Genomic DNA, 20,344 nt, shown 5'->3' with positions numbered 1-20,344 from the left:
TATTGTTTCAATGCCTCTATATAAATGGGTGTACATTTATTTGTAATAAATGGTTTTAAACAAGCTTTGGGAAATTTGTGAAATACATCTGCTTAATTTTAAAATTCTAATCATTCTTTAAAAAAAATATAGTGTATTCAAAGAGCAAGCTCACTTAAGTATTCTACAGTAGGTTAGATGATCAAAATAAATAAATAAACAAACATATATATATATATATACACACACACACACATGTATGGAGAAAAAAGGGCAACTATTCTTCAACATTAAGAGGTGTGCAAACATTTTATTTCTTGGGTTGAACGTTCTGATTTTTATTAAAGTCAAATAAAAAAGTATATGGAATCAAACATCAGGTGTTGTGCAAATGCATGCCTTAGGGCATGGTAATCTACAGTACAGGAAAAGAAGCATCAACATTCATATTGCAACAACAACAGACAAAAAAGGTTAAAGGCTCATTTGATCAGTCAGCATCTGCCATTCTGGAATTAAATAAAATGGAACCATTTTTAAAATGCAATGCTTTACAAAAGCTGTGGGTTCTTACCCTAAGTATTCTACCAAAAATAATTACACAAATACATAAAAGATTAAATGTACAGCCTTCTCTAAAATGTGCTGAAGTAATGCATTGTTTTACAACAGTAGAAATAATGTTTACAGCCCAAAAAATATTCATATAAAAATAGACAGTTTACATTCAATCCATGTGTAAAGAATCACATCATTCCCTTCTAAAAATAAGTTTCCCTGGTCTAAATTTAAAATGCAAAATGTAAACCATCAGCTTAAAAGATAATAAAATCATGCAACAACTAAAATGTCTTAAATAATATTTTTGAATACAATTGTTCTACAATAAGTAATAATTAACACCTGTGGAACTGAAGCAAATTCTGTTGATTGAGGACATTAATGGATAATCCTGAATGCCATATAGTTTGTTAATAATGTGTTAGTCTGTACACATTCCCAAGAAGCCATTGATTGCTTGCAACAGTTAAAACTCCAGCAGCTATACCAAACAACATCTAAACACAGTTATACACCATATAAAGAAAAGAAAGTGAATGGTTTAGCCTCTTTGTTCTGTTTAGGATGTTTAGTTTTAGGTGTCACAATACAAGGCTTCAGTAGTGGTTTTAATATTATGACCTTTACCTTTCCATGTGAACTTATGTGTTATTTTAAACTATAGTCTATGGTGCAACGTAGAAGCTCAAAAGCAGAAAGAGATAGAGCCATGCACATAATATAATTAGTGGCATAATGATGTAGCATCATTAGATTCATCTTTGTGCATTGTTGATAAGAATCAATTTGTTCATTATTAATTTCCTTCACAATTCCTGAGGCGATATTCAGAGGGAAAAACTTCCATTTTCTTTTTTCTCATGCCCACTTAGGAAATCCACTCTAAACCTCTAGAATGTATTGCTTTCTTTATTGCATCTGATTTTAATTTGTGGACACAACCTACTCTGCACAATACAGGCTGCAGACTTGACTGATGCCTTTAAGTGATGTCCTACATACATTTGGAACACTATCTACACTGCAACTGAACATAACTTGAGGCTGTGAAAGAAGTAATACAAACACCAGTATGTGAGACGGTGATCCTTTGTCGTTTTCTGTGTGTAAGCTGATAAAAACACTAGGCTCCATATAATCTCAGACAAAGATGTACATCTTCTTACCAACCGTTTTTTTTTTTCTTCTGTCAAACAACCTTCCTTCAACATTAACCTACGTTTAGGGTATTAGGTGATGAGCAGCCTCCTTACTCCCTCACTAACCATCATACAGTGTTGCTCTACCCTTTCTAAATTATGTGCGAGTATTGGGTAAGGGGGTGAACTAGGGCACGTTGGACATAGTGAGGGCAGAGGCATCAGCACTACGTGGGTCTTTCACCCCTATGATGAGGTCATTGGTTCTCCGGGTTCCCTCCACCAATGAGAGAACATCTCTCCTTTCCACCTTGTGACCTTTGGCCTGCAACAGCTCCACGTCTTCATCTAAAAACTCAGCTGTAGGACACAAAGGTAACGGATGATCTGAGGTTAGCCAGTTAGCCAAATAATGTCAAACTAAATAAACTCTTATTTACACCTGGTACTTACATGTACATTTAATCTGGAGATAACACTCGGAGTAAGTTTACACAGGACATTTTTTCGTGATTTTCAACCATGCGGGTCATAAGATATCATATTTGAATGCACACACAAATTGTTCACAAGGGGGCAGACCAAGTAACATCCTGAGATTATATTTAGATCTCAGCCAAAACAGCCTTTTCTGCACAATGTAATGAAATTATAATGAACTACAAATTCACATATCTCGTTCTTGAAGCCATTAAGAAATGTGATGTTTGCAGTAAGAGGTTCCTAGTATTTCATAACACATTACCATGATGTTTGCAACAATTAAGAATACGATTATTCTTTCCACAGCACAGAAACTCAAGCAGGCATTTTCTGTGTCATGGAAACCCTGCACCTGCCACTTTTGTTTATGACAACAATAAAGGTACTTGATTCCCTCCCAGCTACTCGCCTCTTTGCATACTGTACACATACCGGTGACCTCAGTGCAATGTAAATACTGGTACAAGGGCACTATTGGGTTGTTTTTTTTATCTGGAGAGCACATTGCATGTTATTGCAGGAAATGACTGCTGCCATAAAAAAAGAAATGGGTCAAAAAGCCAATCATAATGTTTGAAGAGAGTCAGTTATATTCGAACCTAATAGATGTATAAGAATGATTAACTCACAGTCTACCAGCAGGGTGTTGGGCTGCAGATGTGGGTGGAGCCTTCCATATGCTAAGCTGTCACTCATATTTTTACGGGACGACAGAACATTCATCAGCACCTGTGAAGGATCAGTAAAGAGAATAACATACAAATAAATTAAATATAAATATTTACCGAATATTAATGAAAGTAAATGAATGAATCATATCAGTAATTTAATAACCTGCGTTATGCCACTGAGAGCTTTCTCCCCATTGGAAGATCCAACGGCTACATATGTGCCACATAACCCCACGGCAGGCCTCACTGCTGTGGGCATCAGGAAAGACATGGGCCTCTTTCCAGGCTGGAGGATGTTATGCTACAGCAAAGGAACAAAAATCGTGAGGACCTAGAGCAGCTACAAAAAATCTTTGAATAAAAAATGTACTTATACGGCAATCAACGTGAGAAAAGCAAATGCACAATTACTGGGTTAAGTGATGAGCCCTGTGTTTTATTAGGCCAAGAGAAGTCCAATATCTGGCTATTGAGGAGGATTCCTGAAGGAGTCACTATACCGCTGCCAAATGGTTTGTTTAGAGAGCTGAAACAGTCAAATAAATTTAAAAAACCGTCTTAGGTTTTTGAGTAAAATCAATCCACTCCTAACTGTCACTGCAATTTACTTTAAAAATGTGCAATATCAGTTAAGTTATAGCATTACATACCTCATGACTGACACAATGAGGTCGTCTGGACCCATGACCATGACCTGGGCAGCTGCGGCACTGTTCTCCAGGGTAAAGGAAGGAGTGTAATGGCCGACAGGGAAGGCCTGAGAGTCGTTGATCATCTGGCGGAGTAGGGAGGCCTGTGATTTACTTTGAGATTGGAACCACAAATGAATAAATGAACATGCCTTATTGTGTTGTATACATTATATGTTTAAAGATGGTATAGGGATCTCTACCTCAGCATCTTGGTGACAATCTCTGAGACAGAAGTGTCATACATTGGGTCTCCCAGCCCACTAGCCAGGGCAAGAGCTATCTTTACAGCCTGGGAGAGTAATGCATTAAAAACGTAAGTAAAACGACACACTGCACTCAAACTGAAGAGCAACTGTTTATGCTGAACATTTTTGAAGCAGTTACTGTAGTACATTACCTCTGCAATCCAGTGGTAGGTGTTATTCCTGGGCACCTGGCTGGTTATGTTGTAGCCTTCCAGGATGTTTAGAGCAGTGATCAGGGCAACACCTGCATGTGGGGCCGGGGCCGCCATCACATGGTGTCCTGCAGAAAACACCAACAAAGTATAAGATTGAAACCAGAAACAGAAATTCATTTTTTTTAAAAAGGAAACTGACAGTATAGTCAATATGTGTGATAATTGCTTGCAAAAGGAAAAAAAAGTTCAATGTGAAGAATAAGGAAATGTATTTGTTGAAAAAGTTTGTAGTGTCAACAATAATAACATGAGACAGTTTTTTTCTGCATCAACCTTGATATTCTGGTCTCAATAATATGTTAATGTTAATGAGGCAGTTCGCTTGTTGCACTCTCACTTTGAGGCTCATATCTTAAAACGTTTGGTTAAAATAGTACAATTCTTATTTACCTTGATAGATGACCTCTGCTGGTTGCTCTAAGACTGTGCTGTAATTTCCAAAGTCATCCTCAGTAAGCACTCCGCCTCTTGCTTGCACCTATTAAAAATGCACATGTTAGTTTGAGGGCTTTAAAGGTCTGCTACGATCCAGCAGGTTTCACAAGGGTAAAAGGTGAATTTATACAAGAATATTTTATATTGAAGGTTATTGAAATGTTTCATCCTTTCTATTTAAGTATTAACTTACATGAAGGGGTCAAAATATTAGAAAAGGCTCTCAATATAATGCAGTTTAGCATAATACCACAACTTACTGCAATGTGTTGGAATTATATTTGGAAACATATAACTATAAAAACTAAATTAGTAAGAAAATATTAATATTTTAACAAGACAATATCTGTTAAGAGCAATGCAAACCATGTATGATTAAATATACTGCATTGGTGTTCAACTGCTTTTTAACTTATCTTTAAAAAAAAATGTGTTCATTTTGTGTAACTAAGGAATATTGTCTCTAAATCTTCTTTTTGTAAATACACGTCATAGTTAACTAACATCATTATTATTTTGCTCACATTATGTCAGTTCCCAGTTATTACCTCACCCGAGTCACAAAGGTAAAAAGCTGTGATGAAAGTGCATCAGGGCCTAAAAGTAAAATCACTTGGATTCATGAAGAGTTCATGACCTTATGTAATCAAAGATGGAGACAGGGGGGAAAATGTTCTTCCTTACTGCTGCTGCCATCTCTTGCGTCAGGTTGCCACTGTAGAACTCCGACATCCCGTTAGCTGCAACTGCATCCAAGATGGCTGCTAAATCAAGACGTCTGGTGAACAGCCCGGAGAGTGGAGCCTGGCCATTGGGAAGGAACAAATCCTGAAATGCATCCGAAATGTTTTGGTCCTTAACTTTTTCCAGTGCTTCAGCTATGGAGGAGGGGAAAGGCAGATGAGATCACGGCAACTACTGTATGTGTCATTAGTTGAAGTGACTTCACTCAGTGATTGTTTCAACATTACATTATACTTACCTAGGTCATGAGTTACATTGAATCCATTTCTGGCCACATCTGCTGCCATGGTAACCACCTCCTTCCATGGCATTCTGGGTAAAAATGTACAGAAAGATGGTTGTGAATGTTTAAATATCATAACGACTCTGAACTTTTACATTTTTTAAAGAGATTTTAGGGCTCAAAATAACATTTCAGAATACTTTAAAACATGGTTGAGCAAGCGTAACGTCAGCCTCTTACCAGTTGAAGCATCAGGATCATGATAATTATAGAGCATCAGAGTAATTGCAGCCCAACACTCGTGTTAAAAAAACAAAACAATGTATTTTTATTCAACACAGCTGGGGACTATTGAGAAATCACTCCTTTTGATTTGAGAGCTGACGTCCTCTAAGATTTTAAAATTCCTATCTTTATTAAATGAGTAGAAAAAAATTGGAATATAATAAATAATATAGATGTAACATTTAGCACAGGAGTGCCCACATGTGAAACACACATTATCAAAGAGTTAAGGAAAGTAGAAAAACCAGAAAGAAGCATGAGGACTATAATTACATAGCATGGCATGGGGAGAGATTTAAAAATCACAACATTTGATTGCACTGCAGTATCCGTACCTGCCATAGAGCTGGTGTGCTTGATGCATCCCGCTGAGCATGCCTGGTACACCCACGAGCAGGCCCGGCTGAAATGCACAGGGAGCGCACATTTACCTCAGTACTAAACAATAACAATGAGACTTTCCGTAAGACTTTAATTGGATAGTGAGCTTCCAAAATAGTCTATTGAGTAAATGAAAAAAAAAAACAGTTTGCTTTGTCTGTAGATTCTTAACAGATCATCTATATAGTTTATGTGACAATATATGTACAATATATGTGACTCTGTAAATTATGATTAGGGGGGCCATCAAAAAAGCTTATACTTAAAAAAAAGTCTTCTGTTTTAATACTCTACATCTTACTGTTAGAAAAATGATGCACAGGCAAAAAATGCCTTACATTTTGATCAAGGTCCATCTGCAGCATCTGCTCCTTAATGGCAGATGGTGCCGTCTCTCTAAAGTCGATTATCCTCGTCTCGTTCTTTCGGATGTCATGAACCAACATAACTCCACCACTAAACATCAACAGAAAAAAACGTGTTTAAAGGCCTTGTATCATCAACCAAGTCTATATGATCCTGTTCAGAAGAGATACGTTTTAATGACTCACCCTCCAATACCAGAAGTGTGAGGGTGGACAATTCCCAAACAGAGGGCAGCGGTGATGGCTGCGTCAACACTGGACCCCTGTTTCCCCAGAACTTCAAAGCCAAGAGATGTACACTGGGCCACATCTGTCACCACTGCACCTTGGTTATAGATCTTGCATGAGAAAAGAGAACCAAGGATAAAGGTAGAGAATGTCAACACGCCTTTAAACAGACTTTTGGCTCATGTGGGAGGGAAATGGGAGGAGCATGTAGAATTACTCATAATCCTATAATCACATGTAGTTGTTTGAGAAAAGCAACCCTAAGTCAACATTGTAACAACATTACAACAGCAGATAACAAACATGCACCAATACCTGTGGGTCTCCAAAGTAGATCTGCATGATAAGAGCTACAGTAACTCCTGTGGCGAAAGTGAGGCAGGCTGTGATGATGACTGTGAGTCCATCTCGCTGACAGGCACAGTCTTCTGTAAAAGGGTCTTTATTGGTCTCCCGCAGGGATGCGATATCATGGCTAGCCAGGTCAGAAGCTGAGGAGGGTAGACGCTGGAGGCGAGCCGACTTCAGAAACAAATCTGGGTCTGGGACATTCAACATAAACCAAAAGGCTTAGATTAAACAGTAAAGAGTAATATGTGCTATTCTGTCAAACCAAACTCCATTAAAAAAAAAGTGTCTGTTTAATGTTACTTTCCCAAAGAACAAAAATCGCCAGCAATGAAAATGCAAGGATTTGCTACTTTTCTTTGTCATTATGAAATTGAATCGAATATATTTGGATTTTGTACTGTAGGTCTAACCACACTAGACATTTGAGATCAGCTTGGGCTCTTGCAAACTAATCTTTCTTGATATTATTAATATCAAGAAAGATAAGAAAAATAAAATATTGTTGCAGTCCTAGTTCACACGATGATTTGTGACTTACAATACTCAAACAACTCCTTGAGCTTTTTTAATTCATGGATAATAATTCAACATCCAGAAACATAAACACCCTTAACAATATTGTCTATGGGCTGTGGATTTTGTCATAATCGAGTATATGACCTGGCTTACTCACCTGTATCTTGCTCACTCAAGACGTTGTCCTCATCTTTTCGAGATTTTAAAGTATTTTCCCCAGACAGAGCATCGTCCTCAGGCAGCCTAGGGAAGCTGGTGATGCTCATGTAGTCCACAGGAGAGTAGGCACTGCCCAGGGTCGTCTCTGGATTGGCATCTTTATCGGCCATACATCCACTTGGGTACCCAGCCACACTGTCAGGAGCAGGACTGTGCATGACTACTGTTGATCTTGCAAGTAATTTATCTTGATTTTAAGGGTGTGATGGAGAGACTTAGAGCAGGATATCCATGTTTCAAGTCACATCTGTTTCAATTGCAGGAGGATCAGTCAAACGCCTGCTACTGTCATCCAATTGAAGAGCCACTGTCGTGTGCACTGTGGTGCTGAATAATTAAGTTAATCTACTTGATGGGATCTTTAATGTCCCAGTATATCACAATCCCCGGGCAGGAATATGTAGCTTTGAGTATGGCCTAAGCACCCTTACAGAGAGATCAGTGCAGTTTCTTCTATTCATGAAATATGTTGGATAGGCCAAGACAAGGGAGTGTTGCTCCGATGATGATGCATTTTCCAGTTATGTAGGATGGCACCTGCAAAAGATATTTAAAAAAAAACCGGTGGGTCAACTGCATGGGATTTCCTTACAGAAGGGATGGTCTGCGATGAGTTCTCGGATTTATTTCTAACCAGCCTGGTCACTAGGTAAACATAACCTACCGCAAATATTGACATGGCAGTGACAATACGTCTGCCACGGCCTGTCTATGGCGCAGAAAAATGGTTAATTGAATATACAGTAGAGTATTTTTTAAATAACATCACCAGTATTAAACACAAGCATAGCGCCAGCAGAAGGGCCCATGTTATCCTACGTACGCTATGTGTTCACGCTTGTCTCTGCTAATGCGTAAAACCGTGCGGCTTAAAGCGGATCAAAGCGACGTTAATGTGACTTACCGTTGTCGCAAAATACTTGCAGTCAAATAAAAAAACAATCCTGACGATGTTATTTTAGGTGTCTTGCAGGGTGAGGTCAGGTGAGTGTAGCTCTGCCCGTCATCAGCTTCTGAATCACGACACCTGCAAACCGCAGGGAAGTTGGTTTCGTGTTACAGTTTAGAGAAACCGGTAAGACTTGTCACTGGAGTCGATAGCTAGTTACAATTTTGGCACATATTTTAGCTGTCACCTTAATACCCAAATAAACCGATACAAAATGACTTAAATGGAAATATCAATGAATTACAAGTAGAAACAGAGAAATAAGGCCGATGGCCGTGTTGTACCAATATCAGACTTACTTCACAATAGATGGCGTTAGGTCCATACATCTCTTCCACAGCCGATGACCAAATCCTCTCCCCAGAACCAGTTATTCATGCCTTTTCACTCACAGTATTATGACAGATACTGATAAGACATTTCCCCCGGCAGCCTTCTTAAGAGGTAAGACGTGGCCAAGCAGGTATGCAGACCTGCTCCAATTACAAACCTCTGTCCCTCCCATAAATAATTTCTTTCAAATGTTCCTTCTTTTTCAGTGGCAAAACATCCCTAACAGTCCCAATAGACAGCGCCGAAATACTCTGACTCAAAACTCTACAATACACGTCTGCATAATATTATTACTGTAGGCCTAAGTACACGTTTTACTGCATCTGTCCTAGCCTCACATCACAAAAGTTGGACCACTTTGTTGCAAAAATATATATCATTTTTATCATTATATTTGCTTCACCCTTATACAGCATCTTTATTTGGCTAAATGTTATGTTAGGTTATCTTTGTTTTGCAATATAACACCCCGCCCATATTAAATACACATAAGTAGCCTATTTACACTCCCTTGCCACAACCGTCTGTCGACTGCTTCCCTTTTTTGGGCAGGCTATAACTTCTGCCTACTTTTAAGGCGTCAATCTGCAAGGTGAAAGGTAGAATGTAACAAATTCCATTCACTCAATGACAAATTTGAAGTTATTTTGTGGTAAATATTTTAGTTAATCCAAATATTCCATTGACATGGGCCATTTAGAGAAATGGATACTTTTGCTTTGATTTAATAATCTTTTCCCATTAATACTAACCTACTTTGAAAAACCTGGAAAGCATAATGTTTGTGTTACATTGTGGCATTTCTATTATTACATTCCCAACACTGATAACACACTCGCTACTTTATTACATAGCCTTCATGCTTTATTCCAATTCCCTTCTGCCCTCCCAGTGGAAAATAATGACACAAGATTCAGGTGTTAACCTGAGTATTTATTGTTGATGTTTTTTTTTTGTTTTTTTTGGCGGGTACCTGTGTTTTTGAATGGATGCTGGAAACCCATCCGTTAATTTTTGCATAGGTCTTGCCTGTCAGTGGACATACATCCACTTTGGGGATGGAAAAATCAGTACATCACAAAAACCATGCAGAAATAGTGAAAGGCACAATCACCATACTGTAGATATCAGATACACCAAATTTTATGTCTTTATATTTCTTTTTATGAGGGGATGGGTGTACTAATTGAGATGTAACATGGGCAAAAACCCCAAGTGTTTTTAAGCTGCCATTTGAGGGCATAACATAAACATATGAAACTCCCCAGACATTCAACGCCTCTTATTTAAAACATCCTATTGGTGAACAACTGTTATAACAATATGGGAAAATACAAGCATATTCTATAATAATTTTGAGGGTACATTACATTTTTTTGTTAAATATATAAATCTCCTGCCTCATTCTTTCCCTGTCCACATCATATGACCAGTCTCGCTCCCCGTTGTTGACTGTCACCCTTAAACCTTGCCTTTCAATAATCACACACAACATACTGAAAACACATTTCCTGTTTGCACAATAAGGGAGAGAAATAAATAAATAAAATGATGGCAGAAATGTATATAGCGGAAAAGGCTGTGATGGTCTCTACATTTTGTATTCACGCCCACACATTCACCTGTGATCTCTCATAATATCCAGTTTGTTACTGTGTATGTACTTTATTACAGGGGCAAACATAATTCATTCTAAACAGAGATCAACTTGTGTTTCTTTCTGTCTGTGTGCATGTTGGACTCATCACCTAAGATCCATCTCCTGCACCATTCAGAGTTAATTAACATGATAGAAAATAATCATCTTTAAACATAATAAAAGATACAATTCATAATTATATCATAAATGAACAAATATTAACATACTTTGGATAAAACAGACTTATATTGGCAGAAATAAATTTGTGGTAAGTTATTTGGTATTTTAAAGTGGGACAGGACTTTTTAATTTCCAAACAATATGACAATGAATCCCCAGACAATCTTTCCTTTACACACTGGTACATATTGTATTAAAACCAGGTCATTGTACTGTATCCTCACCAGCTTCCATACAGCTGGAGCTGTGCTAAGTGGACCCTCTGGAGGTCAGTGTTTGCCTATGACACATCAACCCTGAGTCTAGAGCTGTTTTCATGGTGCACCTCAAAGAGATTAGACTGAAGTTGAGGCAAAGACATCACACTTTTGGCCACTGAAATGCCCTCTTGATTTGATAATGAGAACAGAGGTGAGGCAGGGAGGGGATTTCTCATTAGACCCATTAGACACAACTTTGTGGACTCAAGTCTTGAGAGGCTCTGACATGTAATAATGCGTTATAAATTGTTTCTAAATATTTACAAGAAAAATAAATGACAATTATTCATGTTTTTTTAAGAGTTTCTAGCATTTAACGTGTCAGTACACCTTCTCACACACAATTTAAATTTCAAAACAAAAAGAAAAAGATATCACATAAAAACAAGCACACAGCACACTGCTAAAACTTTGACTCACAAAATGTATGACAGTGCAAACTTACATCCATGTCTCAAATAATTTACAAACATTAGTATACACTTCAGCACCATTGTTTACTATTGTTGTTGAATACATATCAGTAAGTGGAAACTATTAGAGCTGGATGTGCTAACGAGAAAGGGCTGGGTAGTAATGGACAGATGATGTTAGGGAGCAATGGGTTGCACGACCAGATTCAAGAAGGATGGTTCTGGGTGTGTGGGTTTTCTTCAGCTGAGAGATGTTTTTCCCCTTTCTCTTGCCTCGTGGGCAGTCAGCAACCTTTATATGAAAGGGACTGATGTGTTAATAGGTCGTACTTTCTTTTTGGTGTTCACATGGATAACATAGGATCACAGCACACACTGAGGATGAAAATGTCTGATGTGTGCCGGGCACATAACTTTAGTTTTCAGACCACACATTTAATGAACATCATGCTGTTGATCAAAAAAGAGATGTTTTCATTTGTTTAATTTAAAAGCAACAAGTGTACTTTGTCTGACAGAACCAGTCATTATTTCTTTATTTGGTGAAACCATGCTGAGAGAAAGACTGTTAATCATTTGAGAAGTAAAAAGGAAAAAATTGCAGAAAACAATATCACAAAACAAAATAAAGAGTTGCCATGATTACCGCTCTGCACTTACTATAACTTGCCACACCCTGTAACCCAAAGGCAAGCCCTGTATCCTTTCATCCCAAATCCATTTATACTCTTTATAAATATTTCTCTTCATATATTCATAACGGGTGCCCGTAAGACCAATCTTTCATTTCATAGAGAGAAAGTGCCTTATTCATTTTCCAGAGAAACACCGATGAATTATTGAAATCAAAAACCATTTTTCTGACGGGCTGCTCAGAGGGTTACATAACACTTTCCTATGACTGTTTCATGTCACCCATATTCCTTTTAATAATGTCAAGTTCTACAAGACATTATTTTTACTCTTTAATCTGTTTTGCTCATACTCTCACCATCTTCTACTTGCTCTTATCCTTCACAGAGTGAAACGAGAAATATCATAATATGTGTTTCCTGTGATGAAACGGGTTGCCTCATGTCTCCATGCCTTTGTCTTTTGCCAGACCAAACTGGAGAGGAACCAATTTCAAGTGATTTCCCTGTTTCACTTGTCACACGGTATAACCTTCTACCTTTTCTAAAAAATATAATCACCATAATGTAAAGCTTTGAAGACATGATGAGTTGTTTTCTTTGATACAATAAAGTCTCTTTCTCACATGGTTTCTGCCAGGAAGGTCTTAAAGTACACTTGGTCATTTAAATTTTAAAATATCTCTAAATGTATAAACGATTTAAGGGATTTAATGATTAAATTAATAAAAATAACATGCCTTGAGGACAAGTGAAATAAAATATAATAGTTTACTTAGATAGGAGAAAAAAAAAATCAAAAGAGCTAAGGTTTTTTGTATTTTTTTTGTTGTAATTATTGTTACTAAGTATAACCTGTATAAATATTTTTTATACTTTTTTTTGTTGTTGTTTGGATACTGCAATGGATAACAACTGTAATAAAGGTCTAAACACATCTTCTCAGAGGGCTTGACATCTTAAAGGGGCATTAAACTACCAGGTGGAGCCAGTTTGTAACTTGACCAAAACAAAATAGCTACTGGTCTACTGGCATCTAATTGTAATATGATATAATGTGCAGAAAAGAAAAGCAAATTTGTGTTGGGTGAATACATTTAATCCTGTGTGTCTTGGAATTGACTATGCACTACTAATGCCCTCAGACTAAGTGCTGCCCCCTGGTGTAGTGGAGTTTAGTGGCAGATGTTACGCTTGCTGGGCTGGTGAAGGAAGGTGTTTCTGGCATGGGCTGCATGGCGAGGAACCTGCTCCCGGGTGCGGTTTTGGCGTTGGATGCGGTTGCGGCCCAGATGGCGTCGCTCAAGGCGGGCTTTGCTACGCTGGACCCTGGCCACTTGGGTGACCTTGGCCAGAGCTCCAGCCTGGGCAGATGCTCCACGGCTCACCCTGGTCGGCATGGTGCTGCGGGTAGCCGGGGCAGCAGCTGGTTCTGCCACTCTGCTGCAAGGAGAGAGAAAATCACAAGGTGTCATTGTAATGATAGTTGTGCTGATGCTGGAAAAGCAGGTAAAGGTCAAATGTAGCCAGCATAAAGAGTGCTGTTTCTAACCTCATGCTGCTCGCCAGGCTGACAATGCTTTCCTCTCCCACCACAGACAGGTTGCTGTTGGAGACCATGGAGAAGTTGCTCGGCAAGACGTACACAGACATGCTGGGGTGCTCGATGAGCAGGTCCTCCATCGGGCTGGCCTCCGCTGTGGCTCCCTCTGCAGTGAAACAGGGGGGAGGGGTGACAAACCAGCTCTCATCCATGCAGCCTCTCTCTTGGCCTGACCTACTGCTACCCCCACTGCGCCCACACTCACTTCCAGAGCCAGGGGACATTGACGGGGTTGAGGAGGGCGTGGACAGCCTGGCCCGTCTCGGCAGGGTCACAGGTGTAGCGGCACCCAAGTCTGATGGGCTAGTGCTTGGACAAGACAGTGGGTCTGATGGTGCTACTGCACCTCGTGACCGAGCTTTATGTGTTCTACGTCGCTTGATAGACGGTTGGGAAATGGGGGCCAGGCTTTCAGTCCTTGAATGTATGACTTTTTGATTTAATTGGTTACTATCTGGGAATGATTGTGCAATCGATGGGGCTCCTGTCTCATCGCCTGCCTGCATCATGCAGTCAGATTCTTCTGAGCACATGGCAGCGATGAGATTGGGGATGAGAAGGCCAATAAAGACAGATGTTTGAGGTGGGATGGGGATGTTGCAAAAATTATGCAAATATGGTAGATTTTCAAAAAGCCATGCGGGGTGGAAAGGGGACATTTTTAAGGGATCACATACGCACGCGCACACATACCAGTGTGGGGAATGTAGGGGTGTTTAAAAAAAATTGGAGGAGGGGAAAAAGAGGGGGTAAGGAAACACAAAACATAAAAGAGTCACATCATTAGTTGTGTTGACCCTCTAAGGTTGTGATTATGTCAGTGACATAATGTTTGTATTGACTTTCCTGAGAGCTACTTTTATGTTGCTTTTAATGTTTGATTGGCTTCTGGACAGGACCCAAAGCAAGTTTTTATTCTCAACAATTGCCTTTGTCATGATTGAGATCATGAACAAAGAAGAAGGAGATGTATGCTCAGAGAGAATTATGTGTTTCCTTCAACTGACAGACAACACTTTTGGTATGGCAGCCATATGGGTAAGCACCGGTTTACTTGCGTCATGCCCCCACTGATTCTTCACCTCACCCATCATCCCCATCAATATTCCTACACTTCGAACATTAGTCCCTATTATTGACAAGCAAGAGGGAAAATATATATTTCGCTCAAACTTTCAACTCAAAACACTATTTGACTATTTCCCAGTTTGGTAAGGCTTTAAAATCAGACCACCACACTTTCACTGATGATGCTCACCAGGCAGGTTGACGAGCATCCATCCCTCCTCGTCAGCCTCTGTCACACAGGGGTTGGGTCCCTTCAGCTCAGCCGCCACTTCTTCTACCTCCCCAAACAACAGGTTGCTCAAACGTTGAAACATGACTGCTTGTTTTGTCAAGTGTTGATGACTCAGGTGCTTTTTCTTTGTCCACAAAGAAAAAGCTGTAGCTGCCTTATTGAATTTCTTATTTGTGTTTAAGTATCACTTGTTGCCGTTCTAAGCAATACTTTGTTAGATATTTTGAGTCTCTTTTATTTTCGACCTAAAGCCCTTTGCTGGATCTCAATTTTGACCAGCAGGTCTGAACAGGCTTCTCAAGTGCAAATGTAAGGTTTACTTGGTTTGGAGCGAAGGCCTAGAGAGAGAAAACAAGAGAGAGAAAGAAGAGGGTGGGGTGGTTAGTGGTAATCAGACGATAATGTACTTTACTGTCAACACATTTTTATAAAAAGACATCTAAAACAAGAGAAGTCACCTATTGGGTTAATTTCCTATTGCTGCCAGGGCAGATTAGTACAATGAGCAATGCATGTGGTTAGTAACTATTTCAAAATACTGATCAAAGCAGTGAACCAAAATGGAAAAGTTTGGGTTGAAATAACAACACAATGACCTAAAAGACACTCTGTAGAGCTGCGAGGAGTCTGGTCTGCATATAAATGATAGGTTTGGTTGGTCAATATGAGTGCACCATTTCACATAGTCATTTGACACATTGCGTATAGAAAAATAATATTTAGTATAGTAGCCTAACGCTTGCTGAGAGTTCTTTCCAAACAGACATGAGTTTATACTGTAGACCCTTAATCCAAGAGAGAAAAAATAAACATCACAATGTTGTCTTTAGCTTTGAATTGCAGAAGACCTAGGTAGGATAATGTGTTTTATAATGAACTAAATTAAATCTGTATGCAGAAGGCTGGTGGAAAATGGCTGCACTCCCATCCCCCGATAGAGGGTTTACATATCCAATCAGCAAAATCTCAGGACAAATGGACAGGCCAGAGAAGAAGAGTAGGAGAAGGAGATGAAATAAGGTGATACAAAAACCCTGGTTCTCAAAAAGTCAAACAGTGAGTGTGCACAATGTTAAAATGCAAAGATACATCAGGATAGAAGGTACTAAGGCAAAGGACAGGTGCCTGAACTAAATGTGAACAAGATAACATAATGTTGAACAGCATGTTTACTTAAACTGTGTGAGTACAGAAATAATGACTGAAGAGACCACATAGATCAATCCTCCGTTAATAATTGCTGACACACTGGATATATCTTTGTTCTCTTCTGTTTCTTTTTGATATGCTTACATTTCATATTACATATATATAATTTATTTCAAAAGTAATAGCGGTTTAAATTCTAGATCATAACCTATTTCAATCCATGATGTCTGACCTATGGCTTGAGCTTTTTTTTAATTTCTCATGGAAATCTGATGTGTGCTGCTGACATTCAACTATTTCATCAACAACACAAGGTATGACAGAGGTTGGTATTAATGAATGAGCTCAGATTAAAAGGTGAAACTAAGAGCATGAGATTCTTGTACAGAGCAGTGATTCATTGAAGGAGTTATGCAGGAGTGGCTGTTGCAAGTAGACACTTGTTTCCTTATTTGGAGAATCAACATGGACACCACATAAATACGGAAGGGAAGAAATCTCAGGAGTACGCTCCTGAGATTTTTTATGTCAGAGCAAATTGAATATTTTCAACAGTCAGTTTTAAAGAGACAGTTTGCATGGGTTTATGCTTGATATAACAAGAGAAAATGAGAAAACAATTGGGCTATAAGGTGGCGAAAAGCTGCAAATGTAGCCTATTTCCAGAAAAATCATGATGAACATTCAGAATAGAAATATCTCAGCTGTATTGTTTTAATTCTCTGGTTTGTTCATACTTTCTAGGTCATTCGTTAAAATCCTATCCAGTCAATTAAATAAGAAGGCCCATGGTTGTTCTTTATTTGGGGAATAATTCAAGGGTAAACCAAAAACATGCAAAAAACCCTGTCTGAACTTGAGAACTAAAGAAAACCTAAGTCATAGGACTATGTCAAATCCAGATACACAAAATGTTGGTGGAAAGACCTGAAGACTGCTTTGCATAAGGTGCAGCAGAAAACAAAACATACACACAACATCAAACTTGACTAAATTCAGCACTTCCCTGACATTTTATCAGTTTGTTGGCTGCTAATTTAGGGCTATCTGACCAGTGTAAATATAGCCCTTGATACTGCCGTTAGAGTACAAATAACCACCACTGATATGGTTTATATCCTGGAGAAGGCAGTTCCTTAATATAGGAACATAGGCATAGGTTGTAAAGAAGCATTATCTAACAACTACCACACATTAACACTGCTGATCACATGTAAAAAAGCAGATACATTTATAGAATTTCTTTTAAAGGTTACAATCTTAACAATGTTAGCATGATAATATGCAAGTCTGAATATATTGCCTTGTCTTTGCTTTCTAATTTTTCTTTAAAAAAAATCCTTCCCATCATTTTCCTTAGTAGTGCAACTACAGTATAGTAAGGACACTGTGGTAATAATAACTTGTAGATGTAGTCTACATGAGTATCCTGTGCATATTAATTAGCTGTTGCTATTAATGAGACAGGTGATTTTATTCTATTTTTAGGATTTAGAACAACTGGCATACACACTACAGCAGAGAGATGTTGCCTATATGGTCATCAGGAACAGTGAGTCATATTTTGTGTTGTGAATCACAATAAATATTATTTGACAGGCAGGACTGCACATGCTTAAATATTAAAAAAAGGACCTTAAAATAAAGATATTTCTTTTGACATTGGCCTTTTAAAAAAAAGTAGGAGGAGTAGAGCAGGGTGGGAGGAGATTCATGAAATAAAAACAAGACGCCCGTGACGTGGTACAAACGTCACTGACGCCAACAGAGAAGCTTTTTCAGAAACCGGAGACATGAAGACATTTGAATAGCAAACATAGCGAAAATATATTATGGCTTTTTTTTATTCGACCTAAATATGTTGTTATGTCTCCTCTGCAATTTGCATCACCTTGCTGTAAACTGTCAATTTGTGAAAAGCTGCTTTAATCGACGGTCATCGTCTGTAGTTGAAACCCATTGACGTTATTAAAAAAAAAATCCGCTGCCCACAGCAACAATGTTTACATTCGAAATACACAAAATACCTTAACATTGATGTTACACGATAAAAAATCGACTTCGGCCTAAGATTTTCGACAGGTGATCAGTCGAGAGAAGACAGGACTTTCTTTAGAGTATCCAGGTTAAACATGAATTATCCGTATAAGCTCTACAGCTAAAGGGTCAAAGCAATGACATTTGTGGCTCAGCGACAGTGCACGAAATACATAGACTGGAAAAGCTTCTCACAATACAACAAAACTGTTTCGTTTTTTACAAGATATCAAATTAGTGACTATAATTTGCAGAAAACCTGAGCCTACAAGGTCCGCCTCCCATAAAAACATCAACATCCGCCATCGACTTGACTCCACATCAGCATTTGGTGCATTTTACACACAAAAAAAACCAGTCACTGGTGTCCTGTAATAAGTGTTATAGCTCATATATGCAGGTTGGTGTATTTTTTGGGTCATAAAACCTCGAATCGACTTAATTTAGCTTATTTTTTCTGGGCTGCTGCTTCCTTTAATGTATTCGTGACCTAATAATAGGTCATTCTATCACAACAGTCAAAGATAGAATCTTAACGAGTGAATGTCAGACAATGTAATTCTACCTGTTTTATGATTTCTGGGGACTTTAGATTAACATATGCAGCGACTAAACTGGCAGAGACAAATGTAGTCTGATACCTCTTAAGATCACACAGCCTAAAACAAACACATCAAACAACATTTAAGAAAGAAAAGACTAGCTTACCTGCCTTTGCAATGTTATTCAAGTTGTAAACGAGATCTCGAACACAGTAGAAACGATAACAATTCTTAAAGCACAGCTTAAGATAGTCTTTACGTGAGGTAGTTAAAACACTATTATACAAAAATAAAAGGCTTTCTTCTTAGAAGAAGGGCTTCGTGTAAAAATGTTACACTGATGTTTTCAGATTACAACATCTGCAGCTTTTTCTTCCTCTCCTCAGTTTTTTTCCGCTGCAGAATTTCCTTCTGTTTATTGCTGCCTCCAGCTGATCCTCGGATCAGAATGTAAAACGTACAAAACAGCTGATTGTGAGATCACAATACGTTTGACCACGCCCATTTCTCCGCCCACCTCTAGAAAAACAGCCAATCAGAATATTACACAAGCCACAAGCCGGTCCTCTAGGTAACAGGGTGGGGGCTGGGCAGAATTGCTGTCAACCTGCACCCAGATGGAAACGGTGACTTTCCACAGAGACTGATCCATGATCAGCTTCTGCTTTCACCATCCCTGCTGTTTAAAATCCCGGCTGGGGGATGGTAAACTGATCCTGAGTCTGTGCTCACATAGCTGCCAATACAAGCCATCTATAACAGGGAAATATGAAGATCTGTTGATAGAAAAGTGATTAAATTGTCAAACTGGTGCTGAGTTCAGCTACAGAAAAAGAGAGCACAGAGCTGATCTGGTGTATCCATAGTCTGTAAATAATTAGGTTGCAACCAACCTGTTATATCACCTCCTAAATAGAGTTTGGCCCACATACATAATACATGTATCTTTGTGTTGTACATGTTTCCTCAAGGGTGTTTATTTTCATATGTTAAATTGTATCTTTTAATGTTTTTATTTTAAAAAAATTATCAGGGTAATGACATGGACAAAACAGGGTTACCTCATCAACTAATTTTCTCCTCTTGTTGCAGAGTTAGAAAAAAACATCCTGTCGCCCATCAAATCATGTATTGATATTTAAAATTAAATAGATGGATTACACAAACCATATTTTTCGATGACCAGTGATCCTGGAGATGTACTGGAAATCTTACAATTTTCGTTTGTAAACAGAGCTCTTTCCCCTCCCCCTCAACATCCATTTTTTCACTCTGCCTCGGTGGGTGGGACCTCGATGTGCCAGTCAATCTTGTAAGCCAATCAGACGTGATTTATCTGAATGCAGCATTTGAGTAACCAATAAAATGCAGAGATGCTTTGAAAAACCCTGGTGGTCACTTTCATAATCTGCTGTCAGCTTTGAGAATACCCACTGCATTTTATTATTGCAGACAATAAAAGGCCGGGGACAGTACATAAATAGTCTTAAATAATGACTGCTGACACAATAGTGTATATGTGTGAAGTGTGCAATGTGTGAAGTGTGTTTTATTGGGTTTTTGGGCCAATACTCT

The 20,344-nt window shown here is 38.6% G+C and overlaps 2 protein-coding genes across 7 annotated transcripts; both read right to left on the bottom strand.

Moving 5' to 3' along the window:
* Window positions 1-269: 269 nt before the first annotated feature.
* On the bottom strand, window positions 270-9,201 carry LOC134869720 (glutathione hydrolase 7). Its single transcript, XM_063891597.1, has 17 exons — window positions 8,981-9,201; window positions 8,637-8,759; window positions 7,671-8,269; window positions 6,962-7,188; window positions 6,605-6,756; window positions 6,392-6,509; window positions 6,008-6,075; window positions 5,403-5,476; window positions 5,105-5,298; window positions 4,376-4,463; window positions 3,923-4,050; window positions 3,726-3,814; window positions 3,484-3,636; window positions 3,245-3,359; window positions 2,997-3,134; window positions 2,792-2,891; window positions 270-2,039 (listed from the first exon to the last, which is right to left on the bottom strand). The coding sequence occupies exons 3-17, from the start codon at window positions 7,888-7,890 to the stop codon at window positions 1,867-1,869; spliced, it is 2,037 nt and encodes a 678-aa protein (XP_063747667.1). The 5' UTR covers window positions 7,891-8,269; window positions 8,637-8,759; window positions 8,981-9,201; the 3' UTR covers window positions 270-1,866.
* A 733-nt stretch (window positions 9,202-9,934) lies between these two features.
* Window positions 9,935-19,206, bottom strand: LOC134871877 (tumor protein p53-inducible nuclear protein 2). 6 transcript variants are annotated; one of them, XM_063894996.1, is made up of 4 exons: window positions 18,936-19,206; window positions 15,000-15,379; window positions 13,691-14,264; window positions 9,935-13,581 (listed from the first exon to the last, which is right to left on the bottom strand). In XM_063894996.1, exons 2-4 carry the CDS (start codon window positions 15,121-15,123, stop codon window positions 13,314-13,316), a joined length of 966 nt encoding a protein of 321 aa, XP_063751066.1. In that variant the 5' UTR covers window positions 15,124-15,379; window positions 18,936-19,206; the 3' UTR covers window positions 9,935-13,313. The 6 variants fall into 6 exon arrangements, with proteins under 6 accessions (XP_063751066.1, XP_063751228.1, XP_063751386.1 ...); XM_063895158.1 differs by having other exon boundaries at window positions 13,691-14,261; XM_063895316.1 differs by having other exon boundaries at window positions 13,691-13,847.
* Window positions 19,207-20,344: the final 1,138 nt, after the last annotated feature.

The sequence above is a fragment of the Eleginops maclovinus genome, chromosome 1 (genome assembly GCF_036324505.1).
Source record: "Eleginops maclovinus isolate JMC-PN-2008 ecotype Puerto Natales chromosome 1, JC_Emac_rtc_rv5, whole genome shotgun sequence".
Taxonomy (NCBI): domain Eukaryota; kingdom Metazoa; phylum Chordata; class Actinopteri; order Perciformes; family Eleginopidae; genus Eleginops; species Eleginops maclovinus.
Note: the sequence above shows the minus strand (reverse complement) of the source record. Positions and strands in the feature narration are given on the sequence as shown.

Bases quoted from the DNA above. Each gene is read 5' to 3' on its own strand.
- LOC134869720 (XM_063891597.1), bottom strand. From the start codon at position 7,890: ATGCACAGTCCTGCTCCTGACAGTGTGGCTGGGTACCCAAGTGGATGT. The intron at 5,299-5,402 runs GTAAGTATAATG...CCTCCTCCATAG, and splicing joins CAATGTAACTCATGACCTAG to CTGAAGCACTGGAAAAAGTT. The intron at 3,637-3,725 runs GTAGAGATCCCT...CCAATCTCAAAG, and splicing joins ATTGTCACCAAGATGCTGAG to TAAATCACAGGCCTCCCTAC.
- LOC134871877 (XM_063894910.1), bottom strand. From the start codon at position 14,400: ATGTCCCCTTTCCACCCCGCATGGCTTTTTGAAAATCTACCATATTTG. The intron at 13,582-13,690 runs GTTAGAAACAGC...CTCTCCTTGCAG, and splicing joins AGCCTGGCGAGCAGCATGAG to CAGAGTGGCAGAACCAGCTG.